This window comes from Triturus cristatus, chromosome 11 (assembly GCF_964204655.1).
Source record: "Triturus cristatus chromosome 11, aTriCri1.1, whole genome shotgun sequence".
Taxonomy (NCBI): Eukaryota; Metazoa; Chordata; class Amphibia; order Caudata; family Salamandridae; genus Triturus; species Triturus cristatus.
The window spans coordinates 836,170,723-836,198,336 of record NC_140594.1 but is presented as its reverse complement, the minus strand read 5'-3'; the positions used below and the strand labels follow the sequence as shown (position 1 = coordinate 836,198,336).

At 42.1% G+C, this 27,614-nt stretch overlaps 1 protein-coding gene across 3 annotated transcripts in view; it reads left to right on the top strand.

Moving 5' to 3' along the window:
* LOC146785503 (uncharacterized) overlaps window positions 1-27,614 on the top strand; it is a 213,389-nt gene that overhangs the window by 35,596 nt on the left and 150,179 nt on the right. For 2 of the 3 annotated variants that reach the window (XR_014970426.1, XM_085633352.1), the window contains exon 3: window positions 592-639. Coding sequence is in view for 2 of the 3 variants with exons in the window: in XM_085633352.1 (XP_085489478.1) it covers window positions 592-639 (48 nt within the window). In the remaining variant the exon portion in view is untranslated. Of the gene's footprint in view, window positions 1-591; window positions 640-13,755; window positions 14,449-27,614 lie in introns of those variants that run through there. The other variant, XM_085633351.1, reaches the window with a different exon arrangement.

Below are 27,614 nucleotides of genomic sequence, written 5' to 3'. Positions count from 1 at the left end.
GAAATCTCTTCTCTGATTTCTTCTCTCAGAGCTGGTAAATTGGCAAGGCTTTATGGTACTGGTAGAAGTTTGGCTTCGACGTGCAGGTGCCTGCTTGAAATCTTGGCGCCTTTCCTTCACCACTCACCATTTGTGCCCACGGTAGCCCCCCTCTCTCTTCCCGCTAGATTCCAGTCCCCGAAACTCGTCCCCCCAGCTGCAACTCTCCAGAATTGTGGTGATCGTTAGGCATCCTCCAGGGCAAACCACCACTCTTCGAGACCGGTCTCAGCGTCTTCATCCTCCTGTCCTTGCCTGCTGTCACTTTCGAATTCAATAGGTCCATCTGTGGTCTCCAGCTGCACCTCGTCCTCCTTCCACGCTCCTTGGGAAGATTCTGTCGGTCCTATTTGTAGTCCTGTTCCAGTTTCTTCGTTCTTCCTGCTCATCTCCTCCGGGTCTGTTCTCTCCGCCACACTCCCTCCCTGATTTCTGATTTCCTTCTCCCTCTCGGTGTCCACGGTTTGGGTGTCTTGGTTAGCCTGTTTAAAGAGAAAGGCTTTCTTCAATGCGGTGCCCATGAAGGTAATACATTTTACTTTTCCTTTCCAGGTTTTGCGTCGAGGGATCCCTATGATAGGACTTCTTGACCATACACAGGTAAGTGAATCCTCACAGTGTGGTTATCGTGTTATGGAATGCAGTGCTTAGCAGTACGGTGAATGAAGCGGTGTGAGAGAGACATGCCCAGTTTATGGTTTTCAGGACGCTTGCAGCTTTAAGCAGCTCTGCAGGTCCATTTATGGTATTTCTTGTGATCATTGTCTACTTAGCTAATTACTGCTCTGCAATGTCTAGTCTGATACATTACGTTTTTGGTCCTGAGCAGGAATTTCTGGAAAGATATTTCTATTTTTGCTGCAGTATCAAAATGTTGACATTGAGCGAAGAGCCAAACATTATCCACATCACGTTGACTAACCGAAATTTGACTTCCAGCCCCAAGCATGTAATCAGAAATGAAGTAGAAATGCTCAGTTCCAGAATATGCTTCCATATTTTCTCCTCAGAAACATTCACAATTGTCCTACATCCAAACTTCAATTGGTCTTTGTAAGACATTGTATTGTTGGTTGACTGAGGTGTGGATTCTCATCAAGCAGCAAGCACAATCCTTGTCAGGGTAAGGCACAGGCAAACCCCACAGTAACCTGTGCTCACCCTCTGGTAGCTTGGTTCAGAGCAGTCAGGCTTAACTTAAGAGGCAAAGTGTAAAGTATTTTTGAAAAACTTCAAACAGTGATAAAGTGGAAACCCCACACAAAATGGACCCCACACCAGTTTAGGAAAATAGACATATTCTAATAAATAAAACAAGACCAAAACGTCAAATTCCACCAGTAGGATAAAAATATGCAATTTTAAAGATTTCAGTGAAATTAGCACATAAAAACACAAAGTATTATTTGTGGACCAGGACAAATTCACAAGTTAAGGCTGACCACGATGGAGTGCGGATGAGCTACAGGGACCCAATTGGGACCGCTGTACTTAGTACCTTAAATCCTGGTGCAGAGTATGCATGAAGTTGCTTTGTGAAACTTCGCGTTGTCAGGTGTTGGTTCAGAGGAGCTGTGTGGCTAGGCTGTCTGAGGCTTGGGATTGCTTTGCATCGGTCCTGGGGAGCTCTGCGGTGAGGCTTTGCGAGGCTTGGTGTGGCTTTGAGTTGGCCCCCGGGAGCTGTGAGTGGAGGCTTTGAAGGGCTTGTGGTCGCTTTGCATCGATTCCGAAGATCTGGCAGCTGTGCGTTGAAGTTTGCGAAGCTTCACTCCACTTGGCTTTGATTCTGATGAGGTGGGCAGCTTTCTGTCGAGGCTTTGTTGGGTTTCGAGTTGGTTTCAATGAGGACTACAGCTGGGCTTTGCTGAAGCACCTTCAGATCCACTTCCAAGGCCAGGACTGGTGTGACACCACTTGGGAGAGCAGGGCTCACAGATGGCAAAGTCCATGTGCTGGGCTCAAGGTTGTTGGAAGCCTGTTATGTCTCTTAGGCGTCTGATCAGGATGCCCGTCAACTAGCCCTTGGTGTCACTCTGGGGGCTAGGTTCAAGAGATACAGGTCCAGTCCTTCTCACCCAGGCAAGTGAGCAGCAGACAGCTGTTCAACCCAGCAGGGCAGCAGTCCTTCAGAGCAGCAGTCCACCAGAGTGACAGTCCTTTCAGTAGCACAGCAGTTCTTCTTTCTAGCAGAGTAACCACAGTTCCAGAAATGTACTGAAGAGTTGGTCTCTGAGGTCCAGTATTTATACCCAGTTGTGCATTTGAAGTGGGGGATAAGCTTCTAGAGGGTTCCCTCTGAAGTCCCCAGGCCCCCTGCCTCTCCTGTCCTGTCTTCAGACTAACTACAGAGGATATGCCGCCCTTTGTGTGCAGGATGGACACATCCTATTCAAGTGTAAGTGGAGCTGGGCCTAGTTCCTCCCTCCCATCCTGCCAGTAATGGCTCATCCAGGCACACCTAAGCTCCCTATTCTATGTGGCTGTCTAGGAGGAATACATAAAGCTCAACTGTCAGCTACCCCGGTCATGTGATCCAGATATAGGCACTAAACGGCTATGGCAGGAATGCCAATTTTTAAAAAGTGCCATTTACACATTTGCTGTTTAAAATCCGACTTTACCATAAGTTAGGATTTTTAAATCAATCAATCAGGAATTTGTAGAGTGCACTACTCACCCGTGAGGGTCTCAAGGAACTAGGTGGGAGGGGGTGCTGCTACTGCTCGACTAGCCAGGTCTTGAGTAGCCTCCTGAAGGTTAGTAGGTCTTGGGTCTGCCATAGGAGTATGGGGAGGATGTTCAGGTCTTGGTGGCGAGGTAGGAGAATGAACTGCTGCTGGAGGTCGGGCTTTGAATTCGGGGGACGATGGCGAGGGCGCAAACGGCAGAGCGGAGCTGGCGGTTCGGGGTGTAGAAGGTGAGACGTCTCTTGAGGTATGGTAGTCCGGTGTCGTGGAGTGCCTTGTGGGTGAGGAGCTTGAAGGTGATCCTCTTGTTGATGGGCAGCCAGTGCAGGTCTCTCAGGTGGGGTGTGATGTGGCTGTGTCAAGGGATGTCGAGGATCATGCGGGCAGAGGCGTTCTGTATGCATTGCAGTCGTTTCAGCAGTTTGGCCGGGGCTCCTGCGTAGAGGGCGTTTCCGTAGTCCAGCCTGCTGCTGACGAGGGCCTGAGTGACCGTTCTTCTTGTGTCGGTGGGGATCCACCTGTAAATCTTGCGGAGCATGAGGAGGGTGTTGAAGCAGGAGGATGAGACGGCGTTGACTTGCTTGGTCATGGAGAGCGTTGAGTCAAGGATGAACCCCAGGTTGTGTGCGTGGTCGGTGGGTGTCAGTGCTACTCCCAAGGCAGTCGGCCACCAGGAGTCATCGCAGGCTGAGGGGGTGGAGCCGAGGATGAGGACCGCCGTCTTGTCCGAGTTCAGCTTCAGACGGCTGTTCTCCATCCATTCGGCGACGGCTTTCATTCCTTCGTGGAGGTTGGTTTTGGCGGTAAGGGGGTCCTTGGTGAGGGAGAGGATCAGCTGTGTGTCGTCGGCGTAGGAGATGATGTTGAGGTCGTGCAGTCTGGCGACATAGGCGAGCGGGCCATGTAGAAGTTGAACAATGTCAGGCTGTGTGATGATCCTTGGTCTACGCCGCAGATGATCTTGGATGCTTCGGAATGGAAAGGGGGGGAGGTGGACGCTCTGGGTTCTGCCGGAGAGGAAGGAGGTGGTCCAATCCAGAGCCTTGTCTTGGATCCCTGCATTGTGGAGGCGTGTGCGTAGGGTGCGGTGGCAGACCGTGTCAAAGGCGGCTGATAGGTCCAGGAGGATGAGGGCTGCGGTTTCGCCACTGTCCAGCAGGGCCCTGATATCATTGGTGGCAGCGATGAGGGCAGTTTCGGTGCTGTGCTTGCTGCAGAACCTGGACTGGGACGGGTCCAGGATGTTGTTCTCCTCGAGGTACGGGTCAGCTGTTTGTTAACGGTTTTCTCGATGACCTTCGCCGGGAACGGGAGCTGGGAGATGGGCCGGAAGTTCTTGAGGTCCCTTGGATCTGCCTTGGGTTTCTTGAGCAAGGGGTTGATCTCGGCGTGGTTCCAGCTCTCCAGGTAGGTCGCGGTCTCAAAGGAGATGTTGATGGCCTTGCGGAGATGGGGTGTGATGGTGGCGCTGGCTTTGTTGAAGATGTGGTGTGGGCACGGGTCTAACAGGGAGCCGGAGTGGATGGTGTTCATGATTTTGATGGTGTTGTCGTCATTGATGTCAGTCCAGGTGAGCAGGGGTCGCTGTGGGTGGTGGCCGTGGGGTCTGACGTGTCTTTGGCTGTAGTGGTGGTCTAGTTGTCGAAGCTGTCGTCGATGTCTGCGATCTTGCGATGGAAGAAGGTGGCAAGGGAGTTGCACAGGTCTTGCGATGGTGGAATGTCGTTGGCGTTGGAGCTGGGGTTGGAGAGTTCCTTCACGATGTTGAAGAGCTCTTTGCTGTTGTGTGCGTTGTTGTCGAGGCGGTCATTGAAGGAGGTCCTTTAGCCGGATCTGATGAGGTGATGGTGTTGGCGCATGGTATTCTTGTGGGCTGCGTGGTTCTCTGGTGTCTGTTTGCGGTGCCATTTCTTCTCTAGTTTTCGGGCAGGTCGGTCTGGAGGTCCACGGAGAACCAGCTGGCATTCTTGTTTGCGCATCTGTTGGAGGGTATCTTGATCGGGGCGAGAGTGTTGGTACAGTCATTGATCCAGTGCCTGAGGTTGTTGGTGGCGACATCAGGGTCGGTGGGGTCGGCGGGTCGGTTTGATCGAGGTCGGTGTTTAGCTTGTTTTCGGTGATTTTGCTCCAGCTGCGGTGGGGGATCTGTTGGGTGTGGTGGTGCGCTTCTGGAAGGTGAAGTGGATGCAGCAATGGTCGGTCCAGTGGAGTTCGGTGGTGTGGCTGAAGGAGATGTGGGAGCTTGTGGAGAAGATGGGGTCGAGCATGTGGCCGGCGGAGTGGGTGGGCGTTGTGACGTGCTGTCTGAGTCCGAGGTTGTCGATCAGGGTGGTGGAGTCGTTGTTGTTCTCGAGGTGGAAGTTCAGGTCTCCAAGGAGGATGTAGTCCGTGGAGGCGCGGGCATGCATGCTGACGAAGTCGGTGATGGAATTGCTGAACTGGGGCTGGAGACCGGGGAGTCTGTAGATCAGAGTTCCTCTGAGGGTGGTGTTGGGATCAGTGTGGATCTGGAAGTGCAGGTGTTCGGCGGTGCTAAGGGTGTCATCGTAGTTGGTCGAGACCTTGAGGGTGGACTTGTGGATGATGGTGATTCCACCACCTACGCCGTTGGTGCGGTCTATGCGGGTGATGGCTATGACGATGTCGGGTGCCAAGGAGTCGTTCATCCAGGTCTCTGTCAGGAAGGCGACGTCCGGGGAGGATGTGTCAAGCAGGTCCCAGAATTCGACGGCGTGTTTGCCTGCGGAGCGGGTGTTCAGGAGTATGCATCTGAGGTGGTTGCGTCCTCTCCTGGTGGGTGGGTTGGCGGCTCGGAGACTGGTGAAGCTGCAGCTCCGGCAGGAGAAGGGTCCTTGGGTTTGCTTCGGGGCGGCCAGGAAGTAGGTGTGTGATCGTCCGGCGTTAAGTGCGTGGAGGGTGCTTGCATTGAAGCAGAGACAGGCGTCGTGGCGTTCACGGGGGCTAGGGGTTCTGGCGCTGGGCGCGGTCCAGGCACGGACGGGCACAGACTGGCTTGCCTTAGGTACGCCTTTGGCGCAGCCGCACAGCCGACGCCATATAAGGGGAGGTGAGAGGGAGGAGCAGCTGGGAGGCGGGAGCGGGGTGGCAAATGGGTGAGCAGGGGGGCGGGGCCGCAGGGGACGCAGAGGCGGGAAAACAGTAGAGCGGGATACAGAAGGCAAAAAGGGGAGAAAAACAAAATAACAGTGCAAAAACAGAAATAAAGGCAAAAAAACACTAACACAATACAGGATCAGAGGCACAATTACAATAAGGCTGACAGAAGAGAAAGGGGCAGAATGAGCGCAGAGAGCTCGAACTGGAAATTCCTGCAGCAGCGGGCTAGAGGACAGGGACACACAGGTGGTGATGTGTGGCGTGGGGAGCAACCTGCCTGTAAACAGGGTCAAGGGGAGGAGGGGGGTAATTATGATTCCAGGGACACCAATTCCCATTTGGAAGTTACATTTATAAAATATAATAAGGCAACTCCAATGTATTCCTATGTGAGAGGTATGCCTTGCAGTAGTGAAAAATGAATTTTGGAATTTTTCACTACCAGGACATGTAAAAGATAACATGTCCTGCTTTTTAAATACATTGCACCCTGCCCTCTGGGCTGTCCAGGGCCTAACCTAGGGGTGACCTATGTATTAAAAAAGAAAACTTGGGCTTGGCAAAAGGTTTATTTTGCCAGGTGGACATGGCAGTTTAAAAACTGTACACACACAGGTTACAATGATAGGCCTTAGACATGCTTAAAGTGCTATTTTAGTGGGTGGTGCAATCAGTGCTGCATGTTCACTAGTAGCATTTGATTTACAGGCCCTGGGAACAGCTAATGCTACTTTACTAGGGGCTTAAAAGTAAATTAAAAATACCAGTTGGTGATAGCCCAATATTACCAGGTTTTAAGGAGTGAGCACACACACTTTGTGCATGTTGCCACTGCTAACCAGGGCTAGACTCGTAAGGCCAGCAAAACCGAGGTCAGAAAAAACAGAGAAGGGGGGTAAAATGTTTGGGGAAAGAGCATCCTAAGGCTGACAGGTTTAACAGTCTTGCCAAAATGTTGACAGAGGGAATATTTGTACAGTCATAAGATTTTTGCGATGAACCAAAGGAAGCAATTCCCACTTTCCTGTAAAATATTGGAAGAATCATCCCTGGGCTCGCTTTCCCTTGGCTTTCTAAAAGTTTAAAATGCAAAAATCTGGTAGGAGCTGCACTCTGAATTGTTCTATCTTCATGAAAGAATATTTTATTGTGGCATTTTAGAAAAGAGTTCTGCTGCTGTGCTGCTCATGTTGTCATGTAATGAACGCATGCACTGCTCATACATAGGCTGTGTGCACTCTGTGCGTTTCACTCTGTCTGCTGTTGCTTATACCGTACCTGGCCCGTTTTTGAATGAAGCTTTCCCTCCTTTCAGTTGTATAGACAGGCTTTAAAGGCCATGGGACAAGTAATAAAATGGCTGCCTGGCTACAAAGTCACAGACCATCCAACTGGTAGGACCAGCAATATAAACATAAATGCTGCCCCACACCACACATACATCTTGTGGCATATAGTTATTGGAATGGTTTACCAATGGACCTGCAGACCTAGTTTCCTTACCCTAATTTAAAAATTCACTTTAAGAACACCACATATTCAACAGGCATGGTGCTGCATATTATTCACGCGTCATAATATGTTATAAGCAATCTGAACCAAATGGCTGAATATATGAACACTCACTCATTCGAATACAACAGAAACAGCAGTAGCTCTCAATTGGTAATGTTAAAGACTATTTACATACACTCAAGACATGGACTATCATTAGGGTATTATTTACTTCACCATGTTCAGGGGGTACAGATTTCCTTCCTGGGGGGTGCTAGTCTAAATGTGTCCAATTTACCTGCCCTAGCATGAATATTGAGGTAACATAGGAACACGCAAACTGGTGTGAACTCCGTGCCACCTGTGCTCACAACAGTGCATTAAAACTACCAATTTGCCTATAGCTGGAAACCATGAGATGTGTGACGAGCGTGGGTCTCTCTCTCCCTCTTTCTACCAAACCCCATACCTTAATTAGAACAATGTTTGTGACCAGTAGCTCACAACAGTGTCCTGCAGTTAACAACTTTTCTGGTTGTGTGAAATAGCACTTGAATCACCTGTGTTGTTGTCCCTCTACCAGTGCCATTCTGTTCTGTTAGTGTCCTGGTCGACTCATATGTGGACTGGCCTATTGGTATATTGTGACAATCCCGGGCAAGGTGTTAAAGAGGCAAATTCGGATGTATGTCGTTACAATGCACACTTTTACAACGCATGCACTTACAACGCATTTTTTACAATGCAAAATCCATTACAACGCACTACACTTAAACGCATGACACTACAACGCATTTTTAAAAACTACCTTTACAACGCATACCATTACAACGCATAATAGTAAATTGCATTTAAGGTAAGTATTAGATAGTATAGGGGTAAAAATTACTATTCTAACTCCAGGGGGTGCAACAGTAGGGTAAGTGTTGGATAGTATAGGGGTAAAAATTACTATTCTAACTCCAGGGGGTGCAACAGTAGGGTAAGTGTTGGATAGTATAGGGGTAAAAATTACTATTCTAACTCCAGGGGGTGCAACAGTAGGGTAAGTGTTGGATAGTATAGGGGTAAAAATTACTATTCTAACTCCAGGGGGTGCAACAGTAGGGAAAGTGTTGGATAGTATAGGGGTAAAAATTGCTATTCTAACTCCAGGGGGTGCAACAGTAGGGTAAGTGTTGGATAGTATATGGGTAAAAATTGCTATTCTAACTCCAGGGGGTGCAACAGTAGGGTAAGTGTTGGATAGTATAGGGGTAAAAATTGCTATTCTAACTCCAGGGGGTGCAACAGTAGTGTAAGTGTTGGATAGTATAGGGGTAAAAATTACTATTCTAACTCCAGGGGGTGCAACAGTAGGGTAAGTGTTGGATAGTATAGGGGTAAAAATTACTATTCTAACTCCAGGGGGTGCAACAGTAGGGTAAGTGTTGGATAGTATAGGGGTAAAAATTACTATTCTAACTCCAGGGGGTGCAACAGTAGGGTAAGTGTTGGATAGTATAGGGGTAAAAATTACTATTCTAACTCCAGGGGGTGCAACAGTAGGGTAAGTGTTGGATAGTATAGGGGTAAAAATTACTATTCTAACTCCAGGGGGTGCAACAGTAGGGTAAGTGTTGGTAAGTGTTGGATAGTATAGGGGTAAAAATTACTATTCTAACTCCAGGGGGTGCAACAGTAGGGTAAGTGTTGGATAGTGTAGTGTAATATTATGAGTTGTAATGGTAGGCGTTGTAATGGAATGCGTTGTAAAGGTAGTTTTTAAAAATGCGTTGTAGTGTCATGCATTGTAAGTGTAGTGCGTTGTAATGGATTTTGCGTTGTAAAAAATGCGTTGTAAGTGTAGTGCGTTGTAAAAGTTGCGTTGTAAAGGTTGTTCCCCGGCAAATTCAGTTCAGTGTTCAAACTGAGTTTGCCTCTGAAACAACAGTAAAGCCATGGAAGAATGAATTGCATGTCTGCTTGATAACTAACACTGCTCTGGCCTTAACAGATTTTCAGCACCATCAGCCAGTGAGAGTATCCCATAGCTCATCACAACATTGCCTGACACTACCTGTGGGGTGGTTGGGGGTGTAGTAATGTGCTGCATCGAAGGGAGAGAGCAGAAAATCAATATATATATATATTCACTGAAAAAACCATAGGTTTCAGTGGCGTTATAGTTAGCTGGACATTTCCCTCGTACAAAACCCTAGAAATTCCCCTGTTATAGTTAGTTCAGCTAACTATAACTTGCGCCCCTGCAATGCACTGCTGATGACGTCACATATTACATCACTAATGACATGGTCAGTGACATCACTGATGAGATCACTGATGACATCTCAAATGACATCACTGATGACATCATCCAGTGAATGTGTGTGTTTTCTGAAAATTAAATATGTTTAATATATATAGCGAAAGGCCTGTTGAAGAATAAGTGGGTGTACAAGTGTGTGAATGGATGATTTTCTAGGTGCGTAAATGACAATAAGTGAGTCATTAAATGTATCTTACTGCAGACTAGTGACTAAACTGTGTGAATGTCTGTATGTGTCTGTGTGTAGGTGTATTAGTGGCTGCATGGTTTTGTGAATAGCTTTATGAGTGTCTATATGGATTATTGATTGGCTGTCTGAGTATCTGTATGGGTGCCTGAGTGTTTGTGTGGGTAGGGTGTGTGTGACTCTGTGCATAGATGTGTGAGTGGGTGATTCTATGGGTGCATGGTTTTAAGAGTGCAACTGTGATGGACTGTATGGTTGGGTGAGTGTATGTATGGGTGTGTTAGTGATTGAATGTATATCTCAGTTGTACATGTGTCAGTAACTACATATGTGAAACGCAGTGTATATGTGTGTAAGAGTATATAACTATCTATATGTGAGAGTGTGATTGCGGGAGGGGCTGTATGGATGAGTGTGTGCTTGTATCAGTATTTGTATAAGAGCGTCAGAATTTGTTAGTATTTTTATGAGTAAGTGAACTTGAGTGTGTTTAACTGTATAGGTGAGTAAATTGGACTGTGATTAATTATTTGCATGACTGACTAGGTGTGTCAGTACCTCAATGGATGATTGGTGGTGTGTGAGTGTCTATATAGGTGTATAAATGCATATAATAGTCCTGTACGGAGTGACTGCAAGTATGAGTGACTGTACAAGTGAGTGAGTGGATATGTATGTAGACCTAAGAGTCAATGAGTGGGTATGTAGTTATTGGTATTGGAGTATCTATGGTTTTCAAAATGGCCGTCTGAAATTTTGAGCCGGTGTATCAAAGATTATATTAGGGTGTGAGAAGATGCACTAATTTATCACATGGATGATGTCATCAGTGATGTCATCAGTGATGTCATTTGAGATGTCATCAGTGATCTCATGAGTGATGTCACTGACCATGTCATGAGTGATGTAATATGTGACGTCATCAGCAGTGCATTGCGGGGGCACGAGTTATAGTTAGCTGAACTAACTATAACAGGGGAATTTCTAGGGTTTTGTACGAGGGAAATTTCCAGCTAACTATAACGCCCCTGAAACCTATGGTTTTTTCAGTGTATTTCTAAGGTTTTTTAAATGCCAATTCCTAACTATAATGCCCCTGAAACCTTTGTTTTTTTCAGTGAATTTCAAAGGTTTTTTAAACGCAATTCCTAACTATAACGTGCATGAAACCTATGGTTTTTTCAGTGAATTTCAAAGGTTTTTTAAATGCTAATTCCTATCTATAACTTATCTCTAAAGATATCATGTTTAATGATTTTCATTGGATTTCTATATTTTTCAAATTCAGTGTGTCAATTTAATTAATTATGTTTTTTTGAAATTCTTTTTTATCACCATTTTTTAAACTTATTTTTTCAATTAATTCTTTTAAAAATTAAAAAATATTATTTGTTTTTATTGGGTTTTTCAAACATATTTTTTTATATTTTTAAAAATATTTTTTTAATTATATGTTCCCAACTTTATTTTATATATATTTTTTCCATGTTTTTGGATCCGCGCACCCTATGCGCACCGTTCTCGATCCCTACGCGTTAGCATCCGTGCATGGTATGCGTTGGGTACGTGTTTAGTGCGCGATCGCAATGCGATCGGTACGCGACTCCCAGCCTATACGCGACATGTTCGATGTAACGCGACGTTTACGCGCTTCCACGATGCGTCATCTGCGTCTATGACGCGGTAGGTGCGCGGATCCCGCGAAATATTTAACATTTAATAAATCATAAATGTATTTCATGTGAATATTAATTGAAGACAAACTCTAAACTAGTCTTAAAAGTAATATATTTTTACATCTAATCCTATATATTTTTTTAATTTAATTTCGCAGATGCGCGCTGGGTGCGTGATACGTAAGCGCAGGGTGCGTGGATCTCATATGACCTGCAAAAAACGAGATTTGATTGGTTCATTACACTTCTTGTTCTAACTATTGAAAGACCCCACCCAATTCAATCATTCTTCTTTGGAGGAGCATCTCTTTGCAGAGAAAAAGATTTTTTAGACTAAGTTTACACTTAGCTCTAACTTTTTTCAACTAAAAATGGCTTCAGGGAAGCAGGCATCACCTGCATCTCCTCATTCATCTGAGGATTAATTTTTGGAGGAGGCACCATGCCCACAACGTTTTTCTTCAGTGGTGTGGAAATGTTTTACTTTTCCCGAGGGGCACACAAAGACCAATGCCACCTTGGTCATGTGCAAGATTTGCAAAGGAGTGCTGTTGCGAGGGGATCCTAACAAGAAATACTTGTGCGGCACGGCAAGTATGATGAAGCACCTAAGGACCCTTCATCCGAACAATCTTGCACGAGAAGAGTGCAAACGGATGAGAAACACTCCTGCTCCTGCGCCTTCCACCTCATCGCAGCCGAGCACTTCAAGAGTGCATCCATCAGCCCAAAACTTGGACATCCATCCTCAATTTCAATTTTTAAAAGTGTTCTGCACTAAGTGCAATGCAAATTTGTGCTACGGTGAGCAGTCGATCGATCTGATCTGCCGCCGGCAAGACAGTCACAATTGCTAATTTATTTATTTATTTATTTATTTTTTGTTCCCTGAAGTTCATTGTTTGGTTCCTCCTGTTTTTTTGTGTGTTTTTTTTCCCAGAAAAACCAAAAAAATCATAAAATTGTTAGAAAACCCCCAAAAAAATTTGAAAGAAGAAAAAAAAAAGTTCTTCTAAGCACTAACTTTCCTGGTTGAAAAAAAGAGCTAAATTTCTTTGTTAGTTTGTGAAAGTTTAGATGAATGTATGTGTAGTACGTAATTGACTGTATTAATGCATTAGTAGTGTATGGTGAATGTATAAGTACAGAACTATGAGGAAGTGCTGCAGCATCACACAGTAACCTCTTTCACTGCAGTGTGCAGTAGTACTTCCGAAGCACAGGGATGCAACATATGTACATAAATATGTTGCAAATCTATGCTTCTCTCTGCACGGCTGCTTAAACTGCAGCCATGTGGTGACACAGGCACCCTTGCACCATAGTGCAAGAATATCTGTGTCATGTGCTGTTTGTTTTTCTGCAGGAAGACACACCTTCCTGCACAAAAACAATGAGAAAATACGTTTTTCTCCTTCAATGTATGCTGAACATTTCAGCATGCATTGAAGATATAAAAATGTGGAGAAATGAAAACAATTCTCCTTGTTGTGCTTTCCTACACCAATTTTAGAATGGTGCAGCATTCACACACATATCGAGATTTATGATTTATGCTAAATCTAGACATGTGTCTTGTTCTATGAGTATTCAGTGCAATCATGCACAACAACACTTATAGAACACCCTTTCAACGCAAAGTGGTGTGCATAATGAGGTTGTATTTACATGGAGCATAAAAAGTGCACAGAGTGCCTTTTCCTCTCTTTGTAAATATGAAAGAGTGTCTTGCGCAATAACTATGTTACAAAAAGTGACATATTTCCGGTTTTAAAATTCCTTGCGAATGATAGAATGTAAGCACAGAGTTATGTCTGCAAAGAAGTTCAAAGAAGAATGATTGAAATGATTGTGGTCCTTCAATAGGTACAATGGGAAATATTATGAACCCCTCAAATCTCTTTTTTTGCAGGTCACATGATATCTGATTATGGTCAGATTTCAAAACTACATATGTGCAAACAGAGTGTTTTTAGAAACGTGTTTCAACTTTGTAGCTTCTTGCAGACATCCTCATTCTGCATATTGAGACTTAGTTAAACTTACCTTCACAGTAATAGGAATAAAAAATGGTATACATTTTTTTCAGATTTTCATTGCAATCTAAATTCATATAAATTGCTTATTTTAAAATTTGTATCTGTGAAAGAAAAGAAAAAAAAACTTATAACATGTTTTCACGGGGTCACTCCCGAGGAAGAATGGGCTGGCGATATTATTGACTGTTCCTTTCCACCCCGGCCACAGGACTCACGCGGCCCCTTTACCTCGAACTGGGGATTCCTGGGGGAGGAGTCCACAGGAACCACGTCAGGCACACCGAGCCAATCAGGAGGGACGCTCCCCCGTAAGAGAGACCCGGAAGAGGAAGACAGCACGAAAGCCGGAGAGAGAGTCGAGAGCGGAGAGAAGGAGACCCTACGGAAGCGAGGAAGCAGCGGAGACGTAGAGAAAGCGAGCGAAGGAAACAGCGGAAGCCGAGATACGCCATCGACGGAGCCAGGAGGCCAACAGACACGCCACTCGCCCCGCCACGTTCCTGGAGGAGCGTGGCTGGGAAAGGTACGTGATCGTATCCTGAGTTTTTCCCTGTCACGGGGAAGGACGGAGTGATTGGTGTGAGGGAGGTCACAGAGCCGCGGGGAGACCGAGTGTTGGGTGTTGTCTTTTTAGTTCCTCTTCACCCCACAAACACCCCTCTGGACCTAGGGTCCTCTCGTTTTCTTTTGATTGAGGCACAACAGAGACGGTGGAAGCCCAGGTGACCCCTCACTACCCTTCCCCCTCCCGTAGCATAGGCTCCTTTCAAGCCTACTCACCTTTGTGTCCCTGTGTGTTTTTTCTTCATTTCTTTGGCACAACTGACGAGGAGACGTCTCCGGAGGAGGAACCCTTGACCAAGACTCCCCAAGCAGGAAGACGCCAGAACCTACGGGACAATAGGAGAGACCGGGACTTACTACCAATAAAGCTGATTGTTCAACCCAGTGGCGACTCGTGGTTTATCTTATAACCCCCTCCATCCGCCTTCTTACACATGTAATAATACATTTTGTACAACACAGCATAATTTCCACAAAGTAATTTGTTTGCCTTTTTTGCTGTTCTCAGAATATATTGAATTTCACTAGAAATAGTGATTTCAATCGTACTCATCACTTAACAGCGGGCAAAGAAAAACAACAATCAGAAAGATTGTTTAAAAAAAAAAACCATACTATTCTCAGTAAAATAACAGAAAATACAAATCACACATATATGAAATGCTTACAGCTTACAACATTTTATAACTTTATCTTATAAAAACTGTAAATATTGCCGCATTAAAATATTCACCGAATCAATGACCACCAAAAAGTCCATCATTCAAAAATATATCTTTCCTTGAGGCCAAATGGTATTTTTGCACTCCTTCTGTATGTAAATTGTCCAATGGTAGTCCTATTAAATTATAATAATAAATTCCTCAGAGAGTGAATTATCTTCCTAAAACTTTGACTTTACAAATATTAGGTAGGAATTTTGTAATTCCCTTGGCAAACGTTGTTTAAAAACCAACTGGGAATCATTACAAAGAGTCCAGCCTTTCTCACATTTTAGATAGGCAGTGTAATGTCCAGATGTGGTGGAAGGACCATCATGGAAAAATATTGCAATTGCTACAAAAGTCCTTCCTGATATTGATAGTTGTGCTGCTACAAATTGCTTTATTAAAGTATCCGATTTTCTTCCGTCAGCTGTACAACGTTGCATCATTAAAATTATGTATTTTCCATATTTTGTTAAGAATAATGTGGATAACATTTCTGATTTACATTGGCTACACTCCATGCTTTGAATTGCACCTTTAACTAATTTATTGAAAGACACTGATTTACAGTCTGGTTATGTTAAATACAGAAATCTCTCAGTGTCTACATTGGTGCTACATGTATACATGCAATTTTCACAATAATGTTCCCATTTGTGAGAAAGGCCAAAAATATTTTCTATTTCTACACCTTCATTTCCAAAAATGGTAAGAATATACATTAAAAATTCCTGAGCATCTTGTTGGATATTTTGTGTAAATTGTGTAGAACCAGAACACACATCCAAAAGACTACGAACATCTGAAACAGATTGTATTTTACTTCTATCTGTTGTCAATTTTTCATGAACAGAATGCAACAGAGAACAAAATCTTTTTTCCCGATTCTGCATAATTTGTTCTTGCAAACCTTCCAGATAAAAAACAACATTGACCACTACATTAGCATAGCAGTTGACACCAGAACTATATTCAAACTGATAACCAACAATCTCTTCAACAGTGTCCAATTTCTTTTTACCTGCAATCACAACATTATCTTGTTCTTTACCCTTCTTGACACCTTCAGAACAGATATTCTCTAACCTTCTTTTTCGACCAACCACACGCTTTTCAAATACAGGATATTGACCTAAATTTGGAGCATACACTCTTCTTAACCTATTGTACTCTTTTACACAGTTTGCATCTGCAGTAACCTTTGTCTCATCAAAATCAATCAAAAACAAACCAGATAATGTTCTGACTCGCGACAAAGCAACATATGCCATACCCTCTTTAAATACAGTAGATCCAATGTTCAACAATGCACTGTCTACACTTAATCCTTGAGATTTATGAATAGTCACTGCATATGCCAGAGAAAATGGAAATTGTTTCCTACGGACATATAAATCTTTAACAAGCAAAAAATGAACTGAACAATGACCAATTTCTTTAACTTCATCAATCTGATCAAACTTAATTTTTAAAAATTCAATTCCTTCTTTTTTCTGATAATTCACAAAATCCACCACTTTACCCATTGCACCATTAACTAAACCTTTCTCTACATCCAAATTACGCCTTACAATTACCCGACAGTTTACACACGCATATAGTGTCTTTTCTAAACTAGCAGTTTTAGATATTTTTTTTCTAAACAATACAGTTTTGATCTCAACTTTCCCGTCAAAATAATAGTGATTCCTTCATGCAATATTTTATCGATGTCTTCCATTTTTACAATTTCTTCATTTTCCAGTTTCAATAATTCTTCGTTGAATATGGAGCACTCGCGCAGTGTTGGCATTAAGCAAATCACTGACTTATTTTTAGCATTTTCCACGTACACTTTTGCAGGAACTGCATTTTCATTTGGAAAGACATTGCAAAGTAATCGACTCTCCAAAGCTTGTTTGCCTTGTTTTGAAAGAATTCCAATTCTTATATCTTGAAGAATACTTCCATATTCAGCATCATTTGCCTGTTGCATATTTGTTGTCAGTTCTTTGTATTCAAAATTACTCCAAATGTTCACATTACCAACACTGCCAAGAGACTTTCTGGTATCTTCATGGGCAAGTGTTTTAAATACCGGTTGTCCTTTTAACGGAGTCAGTTGCAGTAGATCTCCAAAAACTATGAAGTGTTTTCCTCCAAATAACACGTCATACTCTGTTTTAAGAATTTGCTGCATTCTAAATGCACAAAGGCAAGCATCAAGTTTGAGACCATGCTCACCTCATCAATAATGAGAAGTTTCATTTTCTTCAGGACTCTTGAAACTTCACAACAAGCTTCTCCAGATAGCTTGTGGTATTCCAATTTGTTCTCATGCTCTACTGGCAGCATTAGTAAATGATGTAAAGTAATTCCTTTAATGTTATGTGCTGCCAACCCAGTTGGAGCAGTGACAACACAAGACAAATGCGAATCAGTTGTTTTCTGCAGATAACTTGTAATTACTTTAATTAAGAAACGTTTTCCTGTTCCAGCTTGACCACTCACATACATTCAGACAGGTTGAAATGATGTACATGAGCACACGCTCTCTTCATGAAGTAATCCATGGTCAATCTGCTCTTTCACTTGCTGATATATTTGTTTCTGTTCAACATTTAGTTGTTCTTCCAAGTTTCCTAACTGTATTGCATCTTTTTGAGATTGATACATTGCTGTTTCCACCTCATTCATTGCAATCGCTGCTTCATTTTCAACACTTGGTTGTCCTAGTGGATCTTGACTCAGTGCAGCAGAACTTTGACTGTCTTGAGAACTGTCTCTGGCAATCTCAACTGCAATTTTAGCTTCTTGATCAATTTCATCATTCAACATTTTGACATAATTTGCGAAAGCACTGCATTGTATGCTATCTTTAGAACCATTAAATGAATCTTCATAGCTGGGAAAATCTCCAAGTAATTCCAGTTCTGAACGCCATGGTTTGAACATTTGCAAAAGGGCTAAATATTAAAATTCCCTTTTGTCAGCAGTGTCGCAACTCAGTTTCCTGTGATTAATTAAATTTCCTTTCCTTTGTTTCACCAGACATCCTTCGGAACCAATCACTCCATATTTTCCATCGTTGATGTTCTCTGTAGTATTCCGTTTCAAAGTGTAGTTTTGCAGCACTTCATAGAGACACATGTTCTCAAGATAATGACTTCTATTTGGGTAGTATGTGTCCAACATATTCGTTTTCAAAATATCTGTACTTTCTGGTTCATTTTCTGCTAAATATTCAATTTCTTGAACAGATTTCAGTACCCGATTTCGCATTCCTGCAAGACCTAGACTCACCCAAATGATTCTTCTACTTTTGGAATATAGACTTACAGATGATAACCGATCTGAACATTCATATGCTCCAATTTCACGATGCGATAACCTCTTCAAACTGAAACTGTATAATTTCCTATGTAGAGTCTTCTCGTGAGAAATCTCTTCCCACATTTCTTTCAATTCAGTCTTTTCTGATTTAGTAATGTAAGATGTTACATATCGAGCAACAGCAATGGAATTGTTCGCAACATACTGAAAATCCATGTTAGTGTTCCACATGGATAAAATAACTGTATTGTAGTCATTTATGTATTTCGATTCTTCGCTTCTTCTTAAGTTGTAGGTGTTTTTCGGAGATTTTCTTGTGATGGTATGTCGCATAGCTGACATAAAACTGTTCACTCTTCCTTTGGATAATAGAGGACGTGGAAATCCAAAACGACATTTGGTATAGAATTTATCCTTTGACTTGTACTTTCGTCGACAGTATTTTCCACACCTGTGGCTTTGAAATCATAAGACTTGTTGTTTTAAGTTTTTATCTTCTCTGCTATTGGGAAGAGCACATGTAGCATAATCTTCAATGAAAGACAAAACAGTTTCATCTGAATCTGTTCCAAATTTGGGGGCATCCTTGATCCATAACAACATATGTATCTGAGGAGCACCTCTTGCTTGATACACTTTTCTCCAAAAGAAATCCACAACTTCTCCAAGAGGAGGATTCTTTTTATTGCAGATGAAAGACATCATTGCTTCAAATCTAGGATTGAAATATCTGCATACATTGACAGGATCCAAAGAGCACAATTCTCCAGGTGTCTTGTATTCAATATTTTTTATATTGGAATTTGCCGCTCGAAGAAATTCAAGTAAATCATCCCAAGCATACTCAGCACAGCTTAGTGTAACAAACCATGTAGGAATTCCCAAGTTTCCGTAGCATACATTTCAGTTCTCCATGTCGACGGTACCAATATTCATTAGTCCCACGCTGACATGCCATCAGATTAATCAAATCCTTTGCAGTTACATTTTGAAGATGCATTCCAGTTTTTAAAATGTGATTTACTGTATATGAAAGTCCAGACAAGTCACTTTCAAACAGAAGATGAAACATATAAGGGATACATTGTCGAAATCTTGGATCTTCTGCATAAAATCTTGTCCGATATTCAGATGCAGGAATCTGCACAGGACGTTCATCATATCGTCCACCTTTTCCTGTTGGAAACAACTGCGGGAAACAACGAGCTTCCAAGCTCTCTTCCCATACACTCATGGGACTTCCTGTTGCTTTTTTCATTTGAAACAACTCAATTGTATTCCCCATCACCTCTTTGGAATGAAGTGGATGTACACTGTAATGTTCATAGATTTCTTCACATCTGGACATGTCCACTTTTTCTATTTGTCCACTTAATGTTTCAGTATCTTCTGCTAAATCTATTTATTCTTCTCCCACAAATACATTTCTATAGTACTCATTATTTTTTAACAGATACAATGATGCCTTTTGCACTGTTCTAACATCCACTAACTCTTGCCAAATTTTCTTATTCTTAGTAGGAACACCATTAACTAGAATTACTAGTGGCTCATTTTCTGCATGGTCCACACCAATGGTTTCAATATTTTTCCTTAAATCTAACGGTAAATACACAACTCTTCCTTTCAATCCTCTTTGCAACTCTGATGGAGGTAATTTACCTCTTTTGGGCTCCATACGAACAATAGCCTGAAACGGGTGAACACATTGTATAAAAATAGACTCATATGTATTTAAATCTATCAGCTCTGGAGGAATAGCAACCAACTCTAGATTATTATGAACAGCTCTAGCAGGCATTTTATTCTCATCTAATTTGTTCTAACAGTATTTGCAAATACGCTGCTCACATCCCAAATCAAAACAATCCTCTACTAGCACATAAGTTGCAAATTCTATCCACTTATCATTATCTTCCATTTCACTTTTTAAATACAGATTGACACCCCTAGTATGATTTTTATAGTGATTTCGCCGACAACAAATACAAAAAACATTTGGTCTTTCACCTGAAATTACCTTAAACTTTGTGATTTCATCCTCCAATTTTTCTGTAATTACGGATTGTACATTGTCTTCAACATTTTGTTCTACTAATGTGTCAGTTTCTTCACTCTCTTGCTGAGGACCAAAGTAACAAAACTCAATATCATCACAGACTTGCTTCACATCTAATACTGACCCACGCAAAAGAGCACTGTTCAACTCACTTAACTTTAGTGCTGGACTTTTTGCATAATACAACCTTCTCACTAACTTCCGCATTTGAGTATGATGTACTGCCAGCATTCTGAAATGGTGAAAAACACTTTGACAAACTTTACTAGAAAGACAAGCCAGAGAATGACCTTGCAAACCAGTATGTTTTCTCACTCTGCAAGGGTCTAGTCCTTGCAACAGCGTAATCTTTTGTTTTACACTTTTTTTTAGTATAGGCTCGTAAAAAACTACATAATTTTTCAATAGATTCCTGTCGTACACTACTGCAATCCCAAGTGTACACAGGGTTTTTAGCACGTCTCCCTAAAACTTCATCAGCTATCACTTCTTCTGCATTTCTTTCAACCATTTTCTCTTTCTCAATTGGACAACCGTCGCTAACCTCATAACCTCTACTACTGGTGACAACTGCATACAATAATTTTTCGCTCAATGAATAACTCTCTTCATTAAAAAAAGACTCTGAACTGGAACTGTGTTTCCATTCTCCCCAAAAAACATCACAATTTTTTTTTTTATTAATAACTCTTTTCCTCCTACTTTTGGCCTTCATTACATGGATTGGTTTATCTAGTGATCGAATTCTGTTTAATACTAAAATAAACAGTTTCGTTTTTACTTCAAAAGCCTTTTCCACAGTGTTTTCAATATGCTTCTCCTTTTTATAAAATAAAGCTCCTTTTATATTTCTTCACATCTGTCAGCATATTATGCACTACTCTCTTGTAAAATATTTTGTTGCGTAATTCATATTACTGATTATTCCTTCTTTTACCATACTTTATCTCGTTTGATTGACCATTTGCTTTTTAAATTTTCCTCTTATTTTGAATTTTTTTCTTACTTGAAGAATTCTTAGTAGTTCCAGCATTATCTACATTCTGTTTGCTCCTACAAACATTTTTAATAAATTGCTACGTGATCTTACCAGAAGATTTTTTCCTTTTAGCCACATTATCTTGTACATTCAATACTTGTGGTTGATGTTTCTTCAAATAATCCTCCTGTCTCTGTTCTTTTCTTTTTCTTTTTTTTTCTGGCATGATTTCTCTATTTTAATGTTGAAAAACAGTATCTGTAAAAAAGAATCACAAATAAATGTATATTAATAACTTTCAAATTTATACTATTCCTTTACTGTACAAACACATTTTATATAAAAACTGACTAAGAGACTATAGCCCTGAACCACAAGTGTGACGATGGTTAAAACACTACATGCATAGTGCATACTACTTTGAAGCTGTTCATGCCCTAAAGCCTACCTCACTAAGGGCCATATGTAGGAAGCCTAATACCGGTCGGTAACGGCCGATTTTCGGTAAATATCCCGTTACCGACCGGTATTTAGGCTTTTGCTATGTAGGGGGATAATTTCAGGATTCGGTAAGTTACCGAATCGGTAATTTTACCGATTCGGTAAATACCGAATCCTGAAATGAGATGTAGGGGGAGTGTATCGTGGGTGTGGGGATTCGTTATTTACCACCAACTAAAAGTTGGTGGTAAATGACGAATACCTGTCAAAAGGCATTTTTTTGCTATTTGAAGTGTGCAATGTGGCAGACATACATGCCCTTACGGCATGTATGTGCGCCACATGTGCACACATGGACGAATCAGGGGTGCAACAGGGTGTCCATGTGACACCCTGCCACCCATGATGATGCCTCCCCCATTACCGATTCGGTATTTACCGATTCGGTAATGGCAACTGGCTTCCCATTGATTCCTATGGGCCTCCAGGCCCATAGGAATCAATGGGAAGCCAGTTGCCATTACCGAATCGGTAAATACCGATTCTAAAATACCGACCCATTCCGAATCGGTAAATATTACTGATGGATTACCTACATATCATTTACCACTTCATGAATACCGAATCGGTAAAGTTCGGTATTTATGAAGTGGTAAATGTTGGGCTACCTACATATGGCCCTTAAAGACTACATGCTAACTGACTGAATGATTACAGTACTATAAGGAGACACACTGGGTGAGTAACAGGGTGTTTACTAGAAGTGTATGAATACTGACTGGGGAATTGAAGGTGTGAAAGACAACAGTGTAGGTGGTTAGAGGACTGCATGCATACTGGATAGGCATTTGAAGCAGTCCATGTGCTAAGGCCTAGCTCACTGCATGAGTACTTGGGTACTGAGTGAATGATTATAGTACTGCAAGGAGAGTGCCTGGGTGAATTTATAAGAAGTTGGCTTTTGGCGCAGTGAATGGATTAGTACTTGGTACTGAATGGGTCACTAGAGGAGTGCAAAGGGAGTGACAGGATGTTTGCTGGACTGTATGGATACTGACTAGGGAATTGAAGGTGTGAAAGACAAGTGTGTAGGTGGTTAGAAGACTGCATGCATAGTGGATAGGGGTTTGAAGCAGTCCATGTGCTAAGGCCTGGCTCAGTGCATGAATACTTAGGCACTGACTGAATGATTAGAGTACTGCAAGGAGAGTGCCTTGGTGAATTTATAAGTGTTTGTGTTTTGGCACAGTGAATGGATTAGTACATGGTGCTGAATGGGTCACTAGAGGAGTACAAAAGGAGTGACAGGATGTTTGCTGGACTGTATGGATACTGACTAGGGAATTGAAGGTGTGAAAGACAAGTGTATAGTATGTGAGAAGACTGCATGCATACTGCATAGACATTTGAAGCAGTCTATGTGGTAATGTACGGTTCACAACATGAGTACTTGGAAACTGACTAGATCATTAGACTGCTGCTAGGACAGTGCCTGGGTAAAACTTTTACATTTTCAGTTCTGGCGCAGTGAAGAGAATAGTACATGGTACTGCACTTTAGTGTCAAACCCTGACTCATTTTATCAATGCATAAGCAAAGACTAGCTTCTAATGCTACTAAAACTTGACAACATGACCGGTTTTAAAACAGTTATCTGTCAGCAAATACACAATGTTACCAAATGCTTCTCTCACAATCCTTACCCAAATGCACACAGACTCAGTGTGATTTTAGACAAGCAACACTATCCTAGGAGTTTACCAAAACTCATTCATTAGTCTAGAAGAGGTAAGGGTACTGCACACAATCTACATATTTAAGTACTGCACTTTAGTGTCAAACAGCCGCGGTCGGTAGTAGGAGTAACTGCAGGGCGGTGACGTGGGGAGGGGGAGGGGCAGGGTGGGGGGTAGTAAACTATGGATTACAGAGATTTACAGTTATGTTAACATATAAATTAATAAAACAAATTTCGTTGTGTGCACTGCATCCCCAAATGCGATGCAGTGCACGCAACGAAATTAGTTTTATTAATTTATATGTTAACTTAGCTGTAAACCTCCGTAATCCATAGTTTACTACCCCCCACCCTGCCCCTCCCCCTCCCCACGTCACGGCCCTGCAGTTACTCCTACTACCGACCGCGGCTGGTGTCAAAGCCTGACTCATTTTATCAATGCATAAGCAAAGACTGGCTTCTAATGCTACTAAAACTTGACAACATGACAGGTTTTAAAACACTTATCTGTCAACAAATACACGATGTTACCAAATGCTTCTCTCACAGTGGTTCCCAAATGCACACAGACTCACAGTGTGATTCTAGACAACAACCACTATCCCTAGGATTTACCAAAACTCATTCACTACTGTGGAAGTGGTAAGGGAACTGCACACAATCTACATATTTCAGGACTGCACTTTTGTGTCAAAGCCTGACTCATTTAATCAAAGCATAAGCAAAGACTGGCTTCTAATGCTACTAAAACTTGACAACATGACAGGTTTTAAAAGAGTTATCTGTCAGAAAATACACCATGTTACCAAATGCTTCTCTCACAGTGGTTCCCAAAAGCACACACACTCACAGTGTGATTCTAGACAAGCAACACTATCCATAGCAGCTTACCAAAACTCATTCACGACTGTGTAAGGGGTAAGGGAACTACACACAATCTACATATTTCAGGACTGCACTTTTGTGTCAAAGCCTAACTCATTGAATCAACGCATAAGCAAAGACTGGCTTCTGATGCGACTAAACTTGACAACATGACAGGTTTTAAAAGAGTTATCTATCAGAAAATACATGATGTTACCAAATGCTTCTCTCAGAGTGGTTTCCAAATGCACACACACTCACCGTGTGATTCTAGACAAGCACCACTATCCCTAGGAGTTTACCAAAACTCATTCACTGCAGTGGAAGTGGTAAGGGAATTGCACACAATCTACACATTTCAGGACTGCACTTTTGTGTCAAAGCCTGGCTCATTTAATCAAAGCATAAGCAAACACTGCCTTCTAATGCTACTAAAACTTGACAACAAGACAGGTTTTAAAACAGTTATCTGTCAGCAAATACCCAATGTTACCAAATGCTTCTCTCACAGTGTTTCCCAAATGCACACAGACTCAGTGTGATTCTAGACAAGCAACACTATCCCTAGCAGCTTACCAAAACTCATTCATTACTGTGCAAGGGGTAAGGAGACTACACCCAATCTACATATTAAAGTACAGCACATTAGTGTCAAAGCATGACTCATTTTATCAATGCATAAGCAAAAACTGCCTTCTAATGCTACTAAAACTTGACAATAAGACGGGGTTTAAAACAGTTATCTGTCAGCAAATACACAATGTTACCAAATGCTTCTCTCACAGTGGTTCCCAAATGCACACAGACTCACTGTGTGATTCTAGACAAACGACACTATCCCTTGCATTATACCAAAACACATTTCTTCATCTAGAAGGAGTACTACATTTTAGTGTAGAAACATAACTCATTTCACAAATTCATAAACAATGACTGGTTTCTAATTCTACCAAAATATAAAAACAGCACAGTTATCTGTCTGCAAACACATGAAAAACACAAATGCTTATCACAGAATGGTTTCTACATGCACACACACACTGTCAATAAGATTGTAGAGAAAAAAAGTACTCCCTACACTTTAGCAGGAGAAATACATTAGTCTGATTAAAATCAAAATAGTCTACATACATCCCCTCACAATTAAATAACTCACCTTTCAAGTTGTTTTGTAGATTAAGAAGTATATCAGTCACACACCAGATATCAGTCACACACCAGATGTTCTTATACAGAAGCTCTGCACTGTGCACCTGTCAGCAGAACCAAAGAATGGCAAAGTTTCCCTCTCATTTTCCACACATATACATGTAAACATCAAATCACATTCCTTCCCACATAAATTCAAAAGCAAACACACATTTCTATTGGTTAAACATTTCAACCCTTTCCAAATGACATAAATTTGAACCCTTCCCCCAATCTGCCTTCTGCCCGTTACCATAGAAACAGGTCATGGAACACTGTACTGAGCACACAGGTCACAAGTTCAGCACACAATGTTGCTAATCAAGACAGCAAGTGTGCTTGACTTTTCAACATATCAGCTTATCATATATAATGTTCCTTACAATAAGTTTTTGTTAACCAATAAGAATCATGCGTTTAAAAAACAGAAATATACACCCTAACTTTCAGTGTAGAAGGTTGTCAAACAACCAATGATTTCTTGTCTTTTTTCAAAACTGCATCTTAGCCACCATTTTAGAAACATCTTACTTTCCAAACTGCCATTTCATTTACAGAGACCATCTGAGTGCATCCAGACCTCCTTTCAAGATGCTTAGAGTGTGGATTGTGGGACACAGCTATATTTTCTGGAGTCAAAGGTATGCAGAAAACAAAGGCATTCACAAAGACCTAGGTTTGCCAAATGTAGATATTAAATGGATTGGACAGAGAGGGTTAAAGTGGCACCAATTGATGCCATTGGTGAAATCCTTCATGCATATCCAACACCCTGACCTCATAATAGTGCACTGTGATGGCAATGACCTAGGCACTTTGACTGGGGTAGGTCTGGAAATCCTTATGAAGGACACCTTTGCAGAACTGATTTCACTTTTCCCCAAAACTGCCTTTGTGTATTCTAACATATTCCAAAGGCAGAAATGGAACTGGTCCGATCATTTTTGTCCACAAATTGAGAAAGCTAGGAAACATGTGAATAAATCTGTTTCTGCTTTTCTGCGAGACTATAGAATGGGGTCCATTTACAATAACAATCTGCGCTTTCATATGCAAGAGATGTATAGGAGAGATGGAGTACACTTTACTGATGAAGGAAACAGAGTCTTCCTCAACAACTTTAGACTCTGTATAGGTACTTACTTATAAGTACCAAAAACTCTCAATGAACACAACGGCTCTTTTTAGAGCCACTCAAGAACAAAACACTTAAGCTTGATCTTTATCTCCAAAACATTTCTATTTTTTTTCCTTGGATCCGCGCACCCAACGCGAGAGAATCCGTGCACCCAACACGTTAGGATGCGTGCATCGGGCGCGCATTTTGCAGTTTTTTTTTTTTAAAGGGGGCCCCAGGGGGTCCTTCTGGGACCCCCTAAGCACCTCTAGAGGGTCAGAGTATTTCCACTCTGCCCCCTTTATATGTTTTACACACTTATTCCCCTTGTTTATTCAGCCTCGCTTCTACCGAGGCTGAAAATGGCCACCAACAGTTCCTGGTTTTGAATGTAGACAGACACTCGACAGCCAATTGGCATTCAGCGTGCGATCGGGAGGGTGCGCGCTCAGTTCGGGAGGGTGCGCTTACGGTGTGGGTAGGGTGCGAGGATCCTCCCCGGCCATATTTTTATCACTAACTTTTTTTACCCTAATTTTCTCAGGAACTACTGAACAGATTCACACCATTTATACAAAAGGCACGAGTCTGAACTGAGAACTACCTCTTTGCCAAATTTGGTGTCATTCCGTTCAGCGGTTCAGGCTGTAGCTGCGACAACAGATCCTATGGGAAATTGCATGGGGAAAACGCGTTTTGGGAACCCCCTTTTTTCTCGGTCCCCGCTTGACGAATGACCACAAAACTTTAAGGGTAGGAGCGGAGCAGAGCTGGCCAAAAGTTTGGAAAGTTTTGCGAAGATTCGTCAACTGGCGCCAGACTTATTGGGAATAGAATGTTGCGGATTTCCTATGGAAAATAGGTCCTAACTATAACTATGTACTGGCGACCGCCAGTAGATAATATACTAAAATATGGTGCTGCATCTCTCTCCACATATCGTGGAACACTTTTGGCTGGCTTGCACCACGCACACATTCTTGCACCAGAGTGGAAGGGTGTGTGTGTTATTCAAGCATAGATTTTATGCAAGCAGGATACTCTTCCAGTACATAATACCATGCTTAGACATAGTTCAATACTTTCCCTAGTTTCTGT